This window comes from Coregonus lavaretus (assembly GCF_964263955.1).
Source record: "Coregonus lavaretus genome assembly, chromosome: 19".
NCBI classification, from domain to species: Eukaryota; Metazoa; Chordata; class Actinopteri; order Salmoniformes; family Salmonidae; genus Coregonus; species Coregonus lavaretus.
Genome location: NC_140006.1, coordinates 14622525 through 14637348, shown reverse-complemented (window position 1 = coordinate 14637348; position 14824 = coordinate 14622525). Strand labels below are relative to the sequence as shown.

Below are 14824 nucleotides of genomic sequence, written 5' to 3'. Positions count from 1 at the left end.
CACCAGAGAGTTTGAGCTCCATCTTCATTGCTCTTTTATTAAAAAAGGGAATAACATGAAAGTCAAATTGGCCTTGATTTCTGCAGTCATTTATTCACACCGGACTGGAAACAGTGGACTTTTATTTTGCAATAATGAAAAGTAAGTGTCTTGGCTCTACAGCCCACTAAACTATATGTAAAAAGAAACAAAGAGTGTTGCATGATACGCCACTTTTCTCAATCTGATATTTTCACTATTTCCTGACTCGGTTTCTTAAAAAAGAGACGCTGAGAAATGTTTTTTGAGAACCTAAAGGCAACCAACAAAAGAAAGATGGGTATCAAATATATTTATCCAAATAGATAAGAATAACGATGGCTAACTTTTTATGAAGCTTTTGGCTGACATGGATCACGAAAAATCGAACTTTCTCCTGTCAAAACTGATTTCAAAGAACATACACCATATATACAAAAGTATGTGGACACCCCTTTAAATTAGTGGATTTGGCTATTTCAGCCATACCTGTTGCTGACCCATGTATAAAATCCAGCACACAGCCAAGCTGTTATTGTGAAGTGGAAACGTCTAGGAGCAACAACGGCTCAGATGCGAAGTGGTAGGCCACACAAGTTCACAGAACAGGACCCCCCGTATGCTGAAGTGCGTCTGTCCTTGGTTGCAACACTCACTACAGATTTCCAAACTGCCTCCGGAAGCAACGTCAGCACAATAACTGTTCGTCGGGAGCTTCATAAAATGGGTTTCCATGGCCGAGCAGCCACACACAAGCCAAGTGTCGGCTGGAATGGTGTAAAACTCGCCGCCATTGGACTCTGGAGCAGTGGGAACGCGTTCTCTGGAGCGATGAATCACGCTTCACCATCTGGCAGTCCGACGGACAAATCTAGGTTTGGCAGATGCCAGGAGAACGCTACCTGCCCCAATGCATAGCGCCAACTATAAAGTTTGGTGGAGGAGGAATAACAGTCCTGTTTTTGATGGTTCGGACTAGATCCCTTAGTTCCAGTGAAGGAAAATCTTAACTCTACAGCATACAATGACATTCTAGAGAATTCTGTGCTTCCAACTTTGTGATAACAGTTTGAGGAAGGCCCTTTCCTGTTTCAGCATGACAATGCCCCCGTGCACAAAGCGAGGTCCATACAGAAATGGTTTGTCGAGATCGGCGTGGAAGAACTTGACTGACCTGCACAGAGCCCTGATCTCAACCCCATCGAACACCTTTGGGATGAATTGGAACGCCGACTGCGAGCCAGGCCTAATCGCCCAACATCAGTGCCCAACCTCACTAATGCGCTTGTGGCTGAATGGAAGGAAGCAAGTCCCCACAGTAATGTTCCAACATCTAGTGGAAATCCTACCCATAAGAGTGGAGGCTGTTATAGCAGCAAAAGAGGGGACCAACTCCATATAAACGCCCATGAATTTGGAATGAGAGTCCACATACCTTTGGTCATGTAGTTTATGTTAACACGTGTCACGACTAGTGGCACTATGTTCCAATGTACCCTCTGGAATAGAACCCTTTGGAATCCCACTATGATTTCAGGTCCCTTCATATGGTATACATCCTCTCATAACACGATCAGTGTGAATGGACCCGTTAAAGGTATGCATGTTCAAACAATAAAACATATAATACACAAAAAAGATATACTTCACTCCCTGTCCTCTCACGTTCTATCTCATCCACAGTCCATTTACCTCTAAATGAATCCCATGTCTTATGTTGATTATTTATTTCCACTGGATCGCTTTGTGGTACATGGCACTCTTCTTTTCTCCAGTTGCTCTCCTCTCCTCCAAACTCCATCTCTTCCTCTCACCCCACTCAGTCCACCTTAGGCCTGTTATCACCCCTGACCCAACAAGACACAAATCACAATTCTCCCCTTGTCTGGGTGTGGCCGGTCTTTACTTGACAACCATGGTGTTCTGATTCCTGATGGAGCACCAGGCCATGAAGATATCCCTGAAGGAGACGAAGGGAAAAAAGAGACAAGCGTTTGAGTAAATCAACATAATCAATCATGTTCCCTTTTCTACTCCAACATACCTTCTACTTATGTTGGAGTAGAAAACTTTTCTCACAGAAAGGAATACAAATACATTTATATCCAAACCCACATACCTGCAATGAGTGGCGACACATTCATTGCTGCAGTACTCTTTGTCCCAGTCCGTGCTCTCTATTGCAGGGTTGGTGCATCCTGCGCGTACACACAGAGTCAGGGGGCCAGAAGTAGCGTCCGTGGCACCTGGAGACACATTGAACTCCATTTCCATCTGTAGAAAAAGAGGTGAAAGTTGAGAAAGGAGTTGAGAGGAATGATTGAAACACCAAGCATATTTAACATGAACATTTGGTCAGAAACCACAGCCAACCTCTCCCGAAGTGAACTCTTCCGTAACCGAATCCTCATCTGCACTGGCCGTCAGGTCAGTGGACTTCGCCAACTGCAGAGCCACTGTAGGGGTGGAGTATGCTGATGTAGGCACAGCAGAAGTGGTGACACCAATTGAGTGGGCGGTTGCGGTTGTCGTAACAATAATGGGCAAGGATGCGTCTGCCTGCAAAGAGGCCGGGACAATCTTGATCTGTAGTGGAGGGGGAGGTGTGGCGGGGATGGACACAGGAAGCCCCGGCCCAGCACTTCCTCCTCGGGGCTTGGCCTGTAGGGGAGGTGGGGCTGGGGAGTGTACCATCTGCTGGAGCCGCGGGGGAGGAGGGGCGTGCTGCATCTGCTGCAAAGGAGGGGGCTGGCGTGGGGCTGAGGGCAGCAGGGTGCGCACGCCGCTTGGGAGCACCGTCACCATGGAGGTGGGTATCTGGTGGAGCTTAGCCCCGGCCTGGAGCATCTGTTTGGAGATGATGATCTTGGTGATGGTGGGGGTCAGGGTCGGGGTCGGGGTGGCTGTGGTGCCCAGGGTAGGGGGCTTGTAAGCTCCTGTGCGGGAGCGCGTGGTGACCTGGGGGACGTCCAGAATGATGTTGGAGGCGCAGATGTTGGTGATGGTATTCTGGTCTGCGTTGTGCTGGGGAAGACGGGAGGGGCGGGCGGGAGCCAGGGGGGCCACAGGCACTGGCTCAGGTATTGGAGGAGGTGATGGTGAAGAAGCTGTGTCCATCACTTCAATGGAGGGCTGGGGAAATTAGCAAATTTTTTGTAGAGATAACAATATCTTCTAGACATTTACAGTAAAACATTGTCATAGCTACAGTCACACGATTTCCAAGCAAAGACAGGCCAAGAGTTTCTTACCTGTGAGAGCTGATTGGCTCTGTAAGCTGCTAGTGCCTTCAGGTATTCCTTTTTCGCTGCTTCCGTCTTTCTCTTATACACCTAATAGTGACAGAGGGTATAATTACATAAGTAAAGACACGAGTAAAGGCTCTTTTTTATTTTTACCACAAATGTCCTTGACATTTTCTAAAAGTACAGGTAACTGACAAAACAAAGGAAACACCTACATAAAAGTACCCTATCTTAATAGGGTGTCAGGCCACCAAAACAGCTCCAATGCACCTTGGCATAGATTCTACAATTGTCTGGAACTCTATTGGAGGGATGCGACACCATTCTTCCACGAGAAATGCCATAATTTGGTGTTTTGTTGATGCTGGTGGAAAACACTGTGTCAGGCACCGCTCCAGAATCCCCTATAAAAGGTCCAGTTGGGTTGAGATCTGCTGACTGACACACCCCCTTTAACCCCCCATGCTCCTTTGAGAACCCTCTTTCAAAGTCACAGATCTCTTCTTCTAGCCATGGTAGCAAAAATAAAATCATCATTAACTCAGGAATCTCATTTACTCAAGTGTTTCCTTTATTTGGGCAGTTACCTATATGTGTATTAGTCAAAGTGTATGTCCTGTGTACCTGTTTCTGCTCTTCCCCAAGACTGTCCCACATGGAGGCTACTATCGTGGACACCTCTCCAAATGTGGCGTTGGGGTTCTGGCCCTTGATGGCAGCCTGAGTGTCCCTGAAGAACAGGGCGTAGGCAGAGACGGGTTTCTGGGGCTCGTTGGGATCCTTCTTCTTCTTCCCCTTCTTCCCTCCTCCAGGCCCTGCCATAGTGGCCGGCTTGCCCCCGCCACGCCTCACCAAGGCAGGGGAGACTGAGGAGGAGAGCATGGCGGAAGAGCCCGGCATGGTGGAGATGTGGGAGAGTACCGCAGGGGAGACAGACAGGGACATCGGAGAGTCGACCAGCACACTCTTCGGGGTGACAGTGGGACCAGTGGACAGAGAGAGACGGGGAAAGATACAACGATCTTAGATCAGTTGACTTAGCAAGAGACATACAGTGCCTTGCAAAAGTATTCAGACCCTTTGGATTTCTTCAAATTGTATTGTGTTACAAAGTGGGATTAAAATGGATTTCATTGTAATTTTTTTCTACACAAAATACTCAAATGGCAAAGTGGAAGAAAAATTCATTTAAAAAAAATATGAATTACCCAATTAAGTCCCGCATTAAATGACATTCAGCTTATAAAGCCTTCATAATGCCTTCATAAGTGCTACATAAGTGTTACAAAGCATCTATAACTGTATGTCATGCTTTATAAAGGGTTCATAAATGTAGCATAACTGTGTGACATAATCACCAATGTAAAATGGGACATAACCCACTATGTCGAATATGATATAAACATGTGCTTCATACAGGGTGACATGTTGTGCTGAAAGATGGCATAAGCTCTAAAGTGATGTCATGTTAGTCACATTACATCTAATCTCGTTCCCAGACACTTCCGCCCAAATGCGTGGAAGGTCTGGTGGACCAACTCATCAAACATGACCTTCATTAGTTAGGGTTAGGTTTAAATACAATTTTAAGAAGATCAATTGTGGAAATGAGCAGGGCTTAGATATAATTATGACTTTTGACAGTGTTAAGTAGTGACAATGTCAAAAATGACCAAAAATGTACAACTCAAATGTAGCCATTGCATAAGTATTCAGCCCCTTTGTTTAGGCAAGCCTAAATTAGTTCAGGAGTCAAAGATGATTGTGTGAAGTAAATAGGGGTTGATATGATTTTTCCCTCTGTCCCCCATACATACAACATCTGCAAGGTCCCTCAAGCACAGATTCAACTACAAATACCAGGGAGCTTTTCGAAAGCCTCATAAAAAAAGGCAATAATTGGTAGACATGGTCTAGTTAATAATTATGCTGTGCATTATGTATTAAACCACCCAGACACCTCAAAGATAGTCGTCCTTCTGAACTGAGCTGCAGGACAGGAATGAAACCGCTCAGGGGTGTTACCATGAGGCCATTGGTTATTTCAAAACAGCTACAGAGTTCAATGGCTGTGATGGGAGAGAACTGAGGATGGATCAACAACATTGTAGTTACTCCACAATAATGACCTAAATGACAGTGAAAAGAAGAACACAAATATACAAAATATTCCAAAACATGCATCTTGTATGCAACAAGGCACTAAAGTAATACTGCAAAAGAACATGGCAAAGGAATACACTTTTTGGCCTAAATGCAAAGCCCTATGTTGGGGAAAATCCAACACAACACTTAGTAACTGGATAAAAGAAACAGGATAGGGCTATGCATAGGCAAAGTCCTAGAGCAAAACCTGCTTCAGTCTGCTTTACACCCGACACTGGGAGAGGAATTAACCTTTCAGCAGGACAATAACCTACAACACAAGGCTACACTGGAGTTGCTTACCAAGAAGACAGTGAATGTTCCTAAGTGGCCAAGTTACAATTATGACTTAAATCTGCTTGAAATACTATGGCAAGACTTGAAAATTGCTGTCTAGCCATGTTCCCCAACATCTTGACAGAGCTTGAAGAATTTTGAAAAGAATAATAGGCAAATATTGCACAATCCAGGTGTGCAAAGCTCTTACAGACTTACCCAAGAAGACTCACAGCTGTAATGGCTGACAACAGTGTTTCTAACATGTTTGGACTCAGGGAGCTGAATACTTATGCAACAACTATATTTTATTTGTATTCGTCTTTTTAAAATGTTAGAATTTTTGTTCCACTTCGACAGAGTCTTTAGTGTAGATTGTTGACAAAAAATGACAATTAAATCCATTTTAATGCCACTTTGTAACACAATAAAATGTGAAGAAATCCAAGGGGTCTGAATACTCTTGCAAGGCACTGTATAAACAAACATACAAATAGACACTCACCCTGAAGTCATCCATGTCATCATCCTGGAGGGAGCCCGCTGGAGAGGGTGTGGCAGACAGCTGGTCAGGTGATTTGGAACGAGACAGAATGTTCCCACCATGAAGGCCAAGCCCGAGCTGGGCGCTCAGCTCCGATTGGTCAATAGTGGTTAGCTGATTGTGTCCCAATAGGCCATGATTCATGTCACCAAGTGGGACATCGATGGTCATTGGAGAGGAGCTGCTGAAATGGGAGCCAATGGAGTGGCCAAGTTCCTAGAGTGACAAGGCCAGGAGTTTATCCTTAGTATTAGTGCTTAACAAAAAGCATTACCATTTGACAAAAGCATCTTAACCAAGCATTAGCATTTGAGAAAAACACATTCTTGATGCACAAGCTATTCATAAGTACAGTACTTACCACCCCCAGTGTTGAGCTGAGTAGGGCCCCCCCTCCAGGCTGGCTCATCACCCCCAAACTCAGGTGCTCCAGGCCCTGAGAGGTTGTGTTCACGTAGGTGGAGGCAAAGGAGGGGTCATTGCCCCCCACCACAGCATTCCTCGCCAGGCTTCCAGCCCCCGAGAGACCCCCTGCTCCACCTGACAGTTCCCCAAAATGGGACACCACGTCCCCCACACTGAGGGCCGTGTCCGGGTCCAGGGAGATGGGAGGGATCTCAAACACCTCATCACCAAGACTGGGGGTATGGAATGTCTGCTAAACAGAGAGAAGGAGAAGGACAACTGTTAATGGAACAGATAGATTACATGAACATGTTAAGTGTGAATACACTGCACAATGTGAATAATATGTAGTATGGAAAGTGTGCAGGCTTCTAGGATCATGACACCCACCTCAGAGGAGAGAAAAGGATGACCTGCCCCAGATATGGTCAGGTAATTATCACTGCCCCCTGGAAACTGCAAAACAGACATGGGATTTAGTACTTGTGTTTGCTCAGATCAGTGGATCACAGCTCCTTTCAGTCGAAACATATCAGGCTCAATTGGGACAGTCACTAGACTCGCCTGCGGACGCACACACATAGTATTCAAACGACATAATAACATCCTCTTTAGAAATAGGCCCCATACCTTGTTAACTTGGTCGTATCCATTATAAGCCTGTGGTTCCAAGAACTCCGGGTCGACAATCTGATCAATGCCATCGGAGAGTTCAGAGTAAAAATGAAGATCCATCGTGACAGACCAATCAAAATTGTGCGATTTAACAACGAATCAACCGAGAGTGGCGAGCTCTGTGTAGCTAACGTAGCTAGCTAGAGATCACCATCATGCCAGACGAGACGAATCAATTGACACACTTTTTCAACTGGTGTGCTAGCAAATATATGTAGCTAAACCAACTGTTAGCTAGGTAACTTCAATTTACAAAATTAAATAGCAAGTAACTGATTTGTTCAGCATTCTCAGATAGGTACTTTACATGTAGCTCATCAAACAAAACTCCATTCGCTAACGTTAGCTAGCTAGCAGGCAAGCCAACAATGCTAACGCTTGCTTCCAATGAAGCATTCGGGTTTAGCTCACGTTTGCTTTTTTTGGTGACAAATTATAGAAACGATCTTTGTTCCCCATAAGAACCGAAATGATCCCGTAAGATATTTAGCTAGCAGGCAATGTGTCAAAATAACGTTGCTCGGGCTAATTCAAGTCCCTATTCAGCTAGCTCGACGCTGTGATCTAGTCAATTAATCTAGTAGTCGAACAAGTCTGTCTAATCGAGTAAACACAATCGATCGCGTATTTACATTTACGTCATTTAGCAGACGCTCTTATCCAGAGCGACTTACAAATTGGTGCATTCACCTTTAACCACTTTACAATTATTACTATTTATTGAAAAGAAAAAAAAATGGGGGGGGTAGAAGGATTACTTTATCCTATCCCAGGTGTTCCTTAAAGAGGTGGGGTTTCAAATGTCTCCGGAAGGGGGTGAGTGACTCCGCTGTCCTGGCGTCGTGAGGGTGCTTGTTCCACCATTGGGGTGCCAGAGCAGCGAACAGTTTTGACTGGGCTGAGCGGGAACTGTGCTTCAGCAGAGGTAGGGGAGCCAGCACGCCAGAGGTGGATGAACGCAATGCCCTCGTTTGGGTGTAGGGACTGATCAGAGCCTGAAGGTACGGAGGTGCCGTTCCCCTCACAGCTCCGTAGGCAAGCACCATGGTCTTGTAGCAGATGCGAGCTTCAACTGGAAGCCAGTGTAGTGTGCGGAGGAGCGGGGTGACGTGAGAGAACTTGGGAAGGTTGAACACCAGACGGGCTGCGGCATTCTGGATGAGTTGTAGGGGTTTAATGGCACAGGCAGGGAGCCCAGCCAACAGCGAGTTGCAGTAATCCAGACGGGAGATGACAAGTGCCTGGATTAGGACCTGTGCCGCTTCCTGTGTAAGGCAGGGTCGTACTCTCCGAATGTTGTAGAGCGTACTCAGGACTAAATAACAGACATGATTCTCTCAATTAAGAGTTTGATGAAAATATCTCTAGAATCTCTCAATTTATTTCACCTTACTGGACAACATAGAAATACAACTCTGCTCAGATCTATAGAAAATGTCTAGGAAGCTGGGATATAGGTCAATTTTGAATTATGTCCCCCCTACCTCTCGAAGTGTACACTCCCCCTCGTGGAATGTTAAGGAATGGATTGGTGTGAGAATGGAGGAAACTCCCATGCCAATCCAACGCTTATTATTGTGATGGACGTAAGATACTAAATATGTTTCAACCCTATCTGATGATCCTAACTTGTAATGTTGTCCATGAAAATACAGCGAAGAGGACGTATAGCTAGCTAAGTGTGTGTGTCTGATCAACTCCGGTCGGAGTTACATGACAAAGCAAAGAAAGGAGTTGATTCCAGTGAGTGAACCTCTTGTTTGCATTGAGGATAAAACTAGCTACTTCTACAAGTTAGCTAAATATTGTCATAGTAAAAATGTGGTGTGATGATAGCTAGGGTAGTTGTTTATCAGCTTAACAAATGACAGCCAGTGATTGTCGTGTCAAGAATGACTGTTGGAAGTTTTGTTGACAACACTTGCTAGCTAGCGTGGCTAATTTTTATGATAGTCAGAAAGCTAGTTAAAGTGGCAAGATGGTACAAAATATGAAGGCGTTCAGTAGATTTAGATAACAATCCTACTCCATCTTCAATAATGAAATATTCGTATACTATATCTTACCTCCATCCTCACTACATCGGTCCGCTGCTTTCCTAATTCTATTTTTTCCTCTTCTCGATACTTGGCTTCCGGGTTTCCTTGGTTTGATTCGGGGAAATGACGTCACTTCTGTAGAGATGTGACTTTTTGGTACTGATGATAAACGTAAAACAAGTATGACAAATCATGCCATAAGAATGGTATTTACAACAGTTTTCGCATACTTAATCAAATGAGTCAAACAGAACAGTGAACGGTTGTTTAACAAAAACATTTGTTTATTCACTCACTCATTGTCATCTTAAAGAAAACGAGTTGCCTAAACAGTGCAATTCAAAGTAATACAAAGTGATGTCAGATCAGATTATGTTTGATCACATAATTCAATATAACTCAAAGAAATGGATGTGTGCACAGTGTGCTAATACATAGAACAGTACTGTATTTACTAGACTACTAGAGTACAGGTCTTGGTTGCTGAGTGAGAAGGAGCCCGAAGCGTTTCTTCAGTGTCACTCGGTGCCGAGAGAACTTGTCGTCGGGGGAAAACCGGGCCGGATGGGCCGAGCTGGTGGGCTGGCCCATAAGGTCCACCTTCTGAGATTGACAGAATGGGTTTGTTAACAGCCATATGGAATGAAAAGCGTACAGTATTATGCAATTAATGGCATTCGAGTGTAATTAAATAGTTCACATCCAGTGATAGAAATATTACGACAAAAATAAAGCAGATACGCAGGCAATGCTTACCATCAGCGTGTACACCCTCTCTCCATTTTCGTTAAGGTAGAACTGAAGGAACATGGTAGCGAGCTCACGCTAAAGATCTCTACAAGTTTGATGGGCGCTTCCAAGGCCAGAATAAAACACTCAAGTGACGGCACCAGATAATATCCTTCCCTTTAGACTGGTTTCCAGTGACTACATTCAAATTGCTAGTTACGAGCAAATCGCTTATTTATGCAATGAGCAAATTTCCACGTGTGACGGACATCCGGTTGCACTGTTCGTGTCCCCTGAACAACCGTGATCTGGGGCAATGGGTTCCGCCGTCATAATGGTGTTTACGGGGAAAACGGCAGAAAAAAAAACTAACACATGCTGTCAATAAAATACACAAGGACCAGAGGACTCAGCTGCTTTCACTGTAGATTGCTGTAATTCATATCACAGATAGTCAGGTCATAAAACAATAATAATAAATCATTGTGGTCATCCTTGCACCATAGCACACAACTGACCAGCTCTACATTGTACAATACACCCATCTTCCTAGCACTGGATCAGTAACTAATATACCGGTATCCCCCCACCCACAGTTACCCCATCCTTTCAGAAAAATTTACATCCACACATTGGACCCCTTCTAGTTCACTGACTCAACAGGACACAGAAAGGTCCTATGACATCAGACTCAGGCATCATGGGAGCGAAGTTCTGGTCTGCTCAGTACATGTGTGTCCTCTCGTCCAGTTATACTGGAGGACCAGCTTGGAGGTTCTTGGATAAAAGGGCTCCTAATACAGCAGGGCTCCCCTTAAAGCTGAGGCTGGGAATGGGATGGGTTTGAGGGGTGGTTGAGGGAGAAGGAGAGCAGTAGGTTGGGAAACACAGTGTTGGGCATGGAGTCACTTTGTTGGGGTTCAGGCTTCCAAGAGGATGGTGATGGCGGGAGGGGGAATATCATGAATGGAAAGAGTTGGGTGCAAACCTGCCCCCTTCCAAAAATCTACATAAAACAAATGAGTAAAAATAATCCATAATTCAATATAGATCATGATAAAAATAAACAATGAGGAATAACATGAAAGGAAAAATAACATGATTTTTCTGGGTCTATATCAGACAAGACGGGCTTGGTCAATCCTCTGAGCTGGAGGAAGAGTCCGAGTCCTTCTGTGCCATAATGACGTCGTCCAAAAGGGCCTCCCTGTCAGAACTCTCATATCCGCCTTGTGACAAGCTGTCGCCACCTTCCATCTTAACATCAAAGGCTTGAGTCAGGAAAGAAGAATCCTCCAAATCTTCGTCCTCCATCATATAGGCCCCATCTGAGACCAGGGTCTCTTCTTCACCTTCGCCCAGGAGTGGGTCCTCCTGCGGGGCAGGCTGGGGAGTGTGGTGGTGGCGGTGACGGTCTCTCTTGGGGATGACAGAGTGTGCTGAGAGTAGCCGGTGGAAGAGGCTGTCTGGCAGAAAGCCCTGGAAGAAGAAGATAGACAAATATTTTACTATCTGAAATATAATCTATCCCCTGCCTTTCAAGAAGTGAGTTGTAAATAAGTTAATAAAGGGTACTCACAGAGCTCCGGACAGTCTCAGCCCATTCTGGTGCAACTGCACAGTCAGCATTCTCCTCCAGAAACTCCCTCAAATCCTGCAGCATAGGTCCATGCGCAGCCCCAACCTGAGCAAGAACAAATAAATAAAAATCAACCCTCAGGCAATCAGCATCCACAAATTACTGTTTATTTGAGAGGAACCCCATGCACTGATCCTTTGCCATTTCTCACCTTCTTTCCTGTCCTCATATCAATGATCTTAATCTTCTCACTGCCCGACAGTGCTACTGCCTTCTCCGTCCTCTTCCTTTTCCTCTTGCTTCTGTTCCCAAGGAGCTAGGGGGACGCAGGAGAATGAGTCACTACAGCCACAGTGGAAATCTCAAATTATACTGCATTTCTCACATGGTGCACTACTTTTGTCCAGAGCCTCGTTTGAGAGACAGCCATAGTCTTCTAGATAAATATACCTCCAGCATGTCTCCCGCCACCTCATAGTCTGGGTTCTCCTTCAGCCAGTTGGGCAAGTCCCTGCGTCGAGGGGCCCGCTCCCCACTCAGCACTGTGCCTGTCATGGCATCAACCACCGGGACTGCTCCGTCTGGATCTGACAACTAGGGGGAAGAGAGTGAGTGAGGTATGATAAATGCAGACATTGAATGAACATTTGAGTATGTCGTTTGTTTAGTCAGTTTGTTTCTTTGTCTGCATATCTGTATACTTATTGTCTACTGTTCTCAGACAAGTATCTGTGTATTATGAGCAGTCTTAACCTCTGACTGTATGAGAATGTGGACTAGTATTGTATACATCGAGTATACAACACATTAGGAACACCTGCTCTTTCGATGACAGACTGACCAGGTGAATCCAGGTGAAAGCAATGATCCCTTACTGATGTCACTTGTTAAATCCACTTCAATCAGTGTAGATGAAGGGGAGGAGACAGGTTAAAGAATGATTTTTAAGCCTTGAGACATGGATTGTGTATGTGTGCCATTCAGAGGGTGAATGAGTAAGACAAAATATTGAAGTGCCTTTGAACAGGGTATGGTAGTAGGTGCCAGGCGCACCAGTTTTTGTCAAGAACTGCAACGCTGCTGGGTTTTTCACGCCAACAGTTTCCCATGTGTATCAAGAATGGTCCACCACCCAAAGGACATCCAGCCAACTTGACATAACTGTGGGAGGCATTCTAGTCAACATGGGCCAGCATCCCTGTGGAACACTTGACACCTTGTAGAGTCCTTCCCCGACAAATTGAGGCTGTTCTGAGGACAAAAGGGGGGGAGCAACTCAATATTAGGAAGGTGTTCCTAATGTTTGGTATACTCTGTATATGCGTACTTCTTGGTCCCTACGCTTCCTGCGTCCGCTCCCCTCTCCCCCTGACCCGTTGGACATCAAGGCATGCTTAGAGAAGGTCAGCTTCAGCCCCTCCTCCTAAGAGAGTTGGACAGTAAAAGAAAGTAGGATGGAGAAAGAGGACAGACAATTGAGTCATCCCATCTGTACCTCAGTCACCCATGCTTTATCCCAATTTACTTCAATGGTTTAAAAAGCTGAATCGGCTGTTATTACTGGGTTAGAACAAAAGCCCAGGACCAGAATTGATTCAACCCCTCTTTTGTGTTCCTCTCATCTCACCTTCAGGAGTTTGACAGTGAACTCAGATTCCCCTCCGTCTGCTCCTTCTCCACCGGGTGTGCTGTTGCCTTTCCGCATGAGCCGTGCAAAGCTGAGCTCATCCCCTGTCCCTAGGTCGTCAGAGCCTGGGTTTAGCTGGGCGTCAGAGGCGTAGCGCCGCCCTGTTGGCCACTGCCCAGACAGCACCAGCGTACAGAGGCTTTCCAGACGGTTTATCAACACACGGTCCTGAGGGAGCAACCAGTCAATCAACACAACAAACCAAAACCTTTTACTGTACAGTTTATATTAAACTTCCCGTTAATACTGTATTTTAAGTACTAATGTACAAGCTTTTACACAAACACAATACTGTTTGTTGAACCAGAACATCATCCACATACTGAATCTGGACCCATCCATACCCTATAGCAGTGCTTTCCAACCTTTTTCGGTTACTGTACACCACCAACTGAATTCTGCTCTGCCCGGAGTACCCCTGAAGTACCCCCACATGTGCATTTTACCAGTAAGCCTATGGTCTCATGAGTCTTCTCACGTACCCCCTGTTGAAAAGCCAAGTATTCCCAGGGGTACCTAGTACCCCTGGTTGGGAACCACCGCTCTATAATTACAGACAGTACGTCCCCCACATACCTTGGGCCAGTCAACCCTGAAGGGGTCAGTGAGGGACTCCGGTGGCGCACCATCTTGAGATGGAGTCATTGAGAGCAAGCTGTTCTCTCCGTCTTCCTCCATCTTCAGAGCAGCTGAAAACCGAACAAAAGAAAAACCATACGTTTGTTCAACCTGTGTCGTCTTAATTCAATCCTCACACTCTTCTAGCTCAGTCCCTCTCAGCCATTACTCACCTCTCTCCCTTTCTGCATCACTGTCCCCACTGTCGTCAGAGCTGCCTGATCGCTGGGAGGAGGTAGACGAGCCTGAATCAGAGTCTGAATCCGAATCAGACATCCCTCCTTCTCCTCCACTTCTTCCGCCTTTCCTTCCTCTGCTTCTCGGGCCCCTCCCACTGCTCTTCTTCCAGCCCAAGCCGGTCCGGGCTCGGCCCTTCCCATCAGGGCGAGAGAGGGGTGTGGTCTGAGTATCTGAGTGGCCGAGAGCCTCAGAGGCTCCAAGGAGGCCGGACTCCCTGTTCAGCCCCTCCTCCTCCTCGACGGTGGAGCCCTCCTCTGCCTGTGGTTGGCGGAGGGGAGTGGCAGGGGCGGGCTGGATCTCGAGGTAGTCGTGGCGGGCCTGGCTGAAGGAGAACTGTGGGTCGGAGAAGACTGAAAGCTCGGTGCGGCTGACGCCATGGAAGGCGGCGCCCAGCATGAGTTCCCGGTCGTGGGCTGGAGTGCTCCACCAGGCGGGAAGCTCGGAGCTTAGTGGGGCCAGCAGCAGGCGCTCCTCCATGGAGGGGTGGGGCAGGACACGCTCACGAAGACGGCGCAGCAGGCTGATGCGGTACAGGGTGCGAGAGGCCCGCTCCTCGGTGATGGGGGCCATAGACTGCCCCAGCTCTGACGGGTCTGGGGAGGGAGAGAGGGGTTAGGGATCTGC

At 46.3% G+C, this 14824-nt stretch overlaps 3 protein-coding genes across 7 annotated transcripts in view; all 3 read right to left on the bottom strand.

Annotated features, from left to right (window-relative positions):
• Positions 1 to 17: 17 nt before the first annotated feature.
• LOC311146762 (TOX high mobility group box family member 4-B-like) lies at positions 18 to 9457 on the bottom strand. 5 transcript variants are annotated; one of them, XM_084183336.1, is made up of 9 exons: positions 9375 to 9457; positions 7024 to 7089; positions 6590 to 6886; positions 6190 to 6444; positions 3888 to 4229; positions 3270 to 3350; positions 2392 to 3150; positions 2138 to 2292; positions 18 to 1978 (listed from the first exon to the last, which is right to left on the bottom strand). In XM_084183336.1, exons 1-9 carry the CDS (start codon positions 9378 to 9380, stop codon positions 1921 to 1923), a joined length of 2019 nt encoding a protein of 672 aa, XP_084039462.1. In that variant the 5' UTR covers positions 9381 to 9457; the 3' UTR covers positions 18 to 1920. The 5 variants fall into 5 exon arrangements, with proteins under 5 accessions (XP_084039462.1, XP_084039463.1, XP_084039459.1 ...); XM_084183337.1 differs by having other exon boundaries at positions 6590 to 6883; XM_084183333.1 differs by lacking the exon at positions 9375 to 9457 and adding an exon at positions 7264 to 7501.
• Positions 9458 to 9608: 151 nt separating this feature from the next.
• Positions 9609 to 10371, bottom strand: LOC311146778 (H/ACA ribonucleoprotein complex subunit 3-like). Its single transcript, XM_084183358.1, has 2 exons — positions 10104 to 10371; positions 9609 to 9950 (listed from the first exon to the last, which is right to left on the bottom strand). Exons 1-2 carry the CDS (start codon positions 10155 to 10157, stop codon positions 9810 to 9812), a joined length of 195 nt encoding a protein of 64 aa, XP_084039484.1. The 5' UTR covers positions 10158 to 10371; the 3' UTR covers positions 9609 to 9809.
• A 114-nt stretch (positions 10372 to 10485) lies between these two features.
• The window catches only part of chd8 (chromodomain helicase DNA binding protein 8), a 29493-nt gene continuing 25154 nt past the window's right edge, over positions 10486 to 14824 (bottom strand). The window contains exons 32-39 of the mRNA XM_084183330.1: positions 14134 to 14793; positions 13919 to 14031; positions 13283 to 13510; positions 12983 to 13078; positions 12106 to 12249; positions 11867 to 11971; positions 11656 to 11760; positions 10486 to 11555 (exon numbers count right to left, since the gene is read on the bottom strand). Coding sequence (XP_084039456.1) covers positions 11214 to 11555; positions 11656 to 11760; positions 11867 to 11971; positions 12106 to 12249; positions 12983 to 13078; positions 13283 to 13510; positions 13919 to 14031; positions 14134 to 14793 — 1793 coding nt within the window. The 3' untranslated portion in view covers positions 10486 to 11213. The remainder of the gene's footprint in view (positions 11556 to 11655; positions 11761 to 11866; positions 11972 to 12105; positions 12250 to 12982; positions 13079 to 13282; positions 13511 to 13918; positions 14032 to 14133; positions 14794 to 14824) is intronic.

Excerpts from the sequence above, each read along its gene's own strand:
- LOC311146762 (XM_084183333.1), bottom strand. The coding sequence starts at position 7,368 with ATGGATCTTCATTTTTACTCTGAACTCTCCGATGGCATTGATCAGATT. Across the intron at positions 4,230-6,189 it reads ATGACATGGATGACTTCAGG|AGTGTGCTGGTCGACTCTCC; the intron begins GTGAGTGTCTAT and ends GTCACCCCGAAG. Across the intron at positions 3,351-3,887 it reads TTGGGGAAGAGCAGAAACAG|GTGTATAAGAGAAAGACGGA; the intron begins GTACACAGGACA and ends TGTCACTATTAG.
- LOC311146778 (XM_084183358.1), bottom strand. The coding sequence starts at position 10,157 with ATGTTCCTTCAGTTCTACCTTAACGAAAATGGAGAGAGGGTGTACACG. Across the intron at positions 9,951-10,103 it reads AGAGGGTGTACACGCTGATG|AAGGTGGACCTTATGGGCCA; the intron begins GTAAGCATTGCC and ends TGTCAATCTCAG.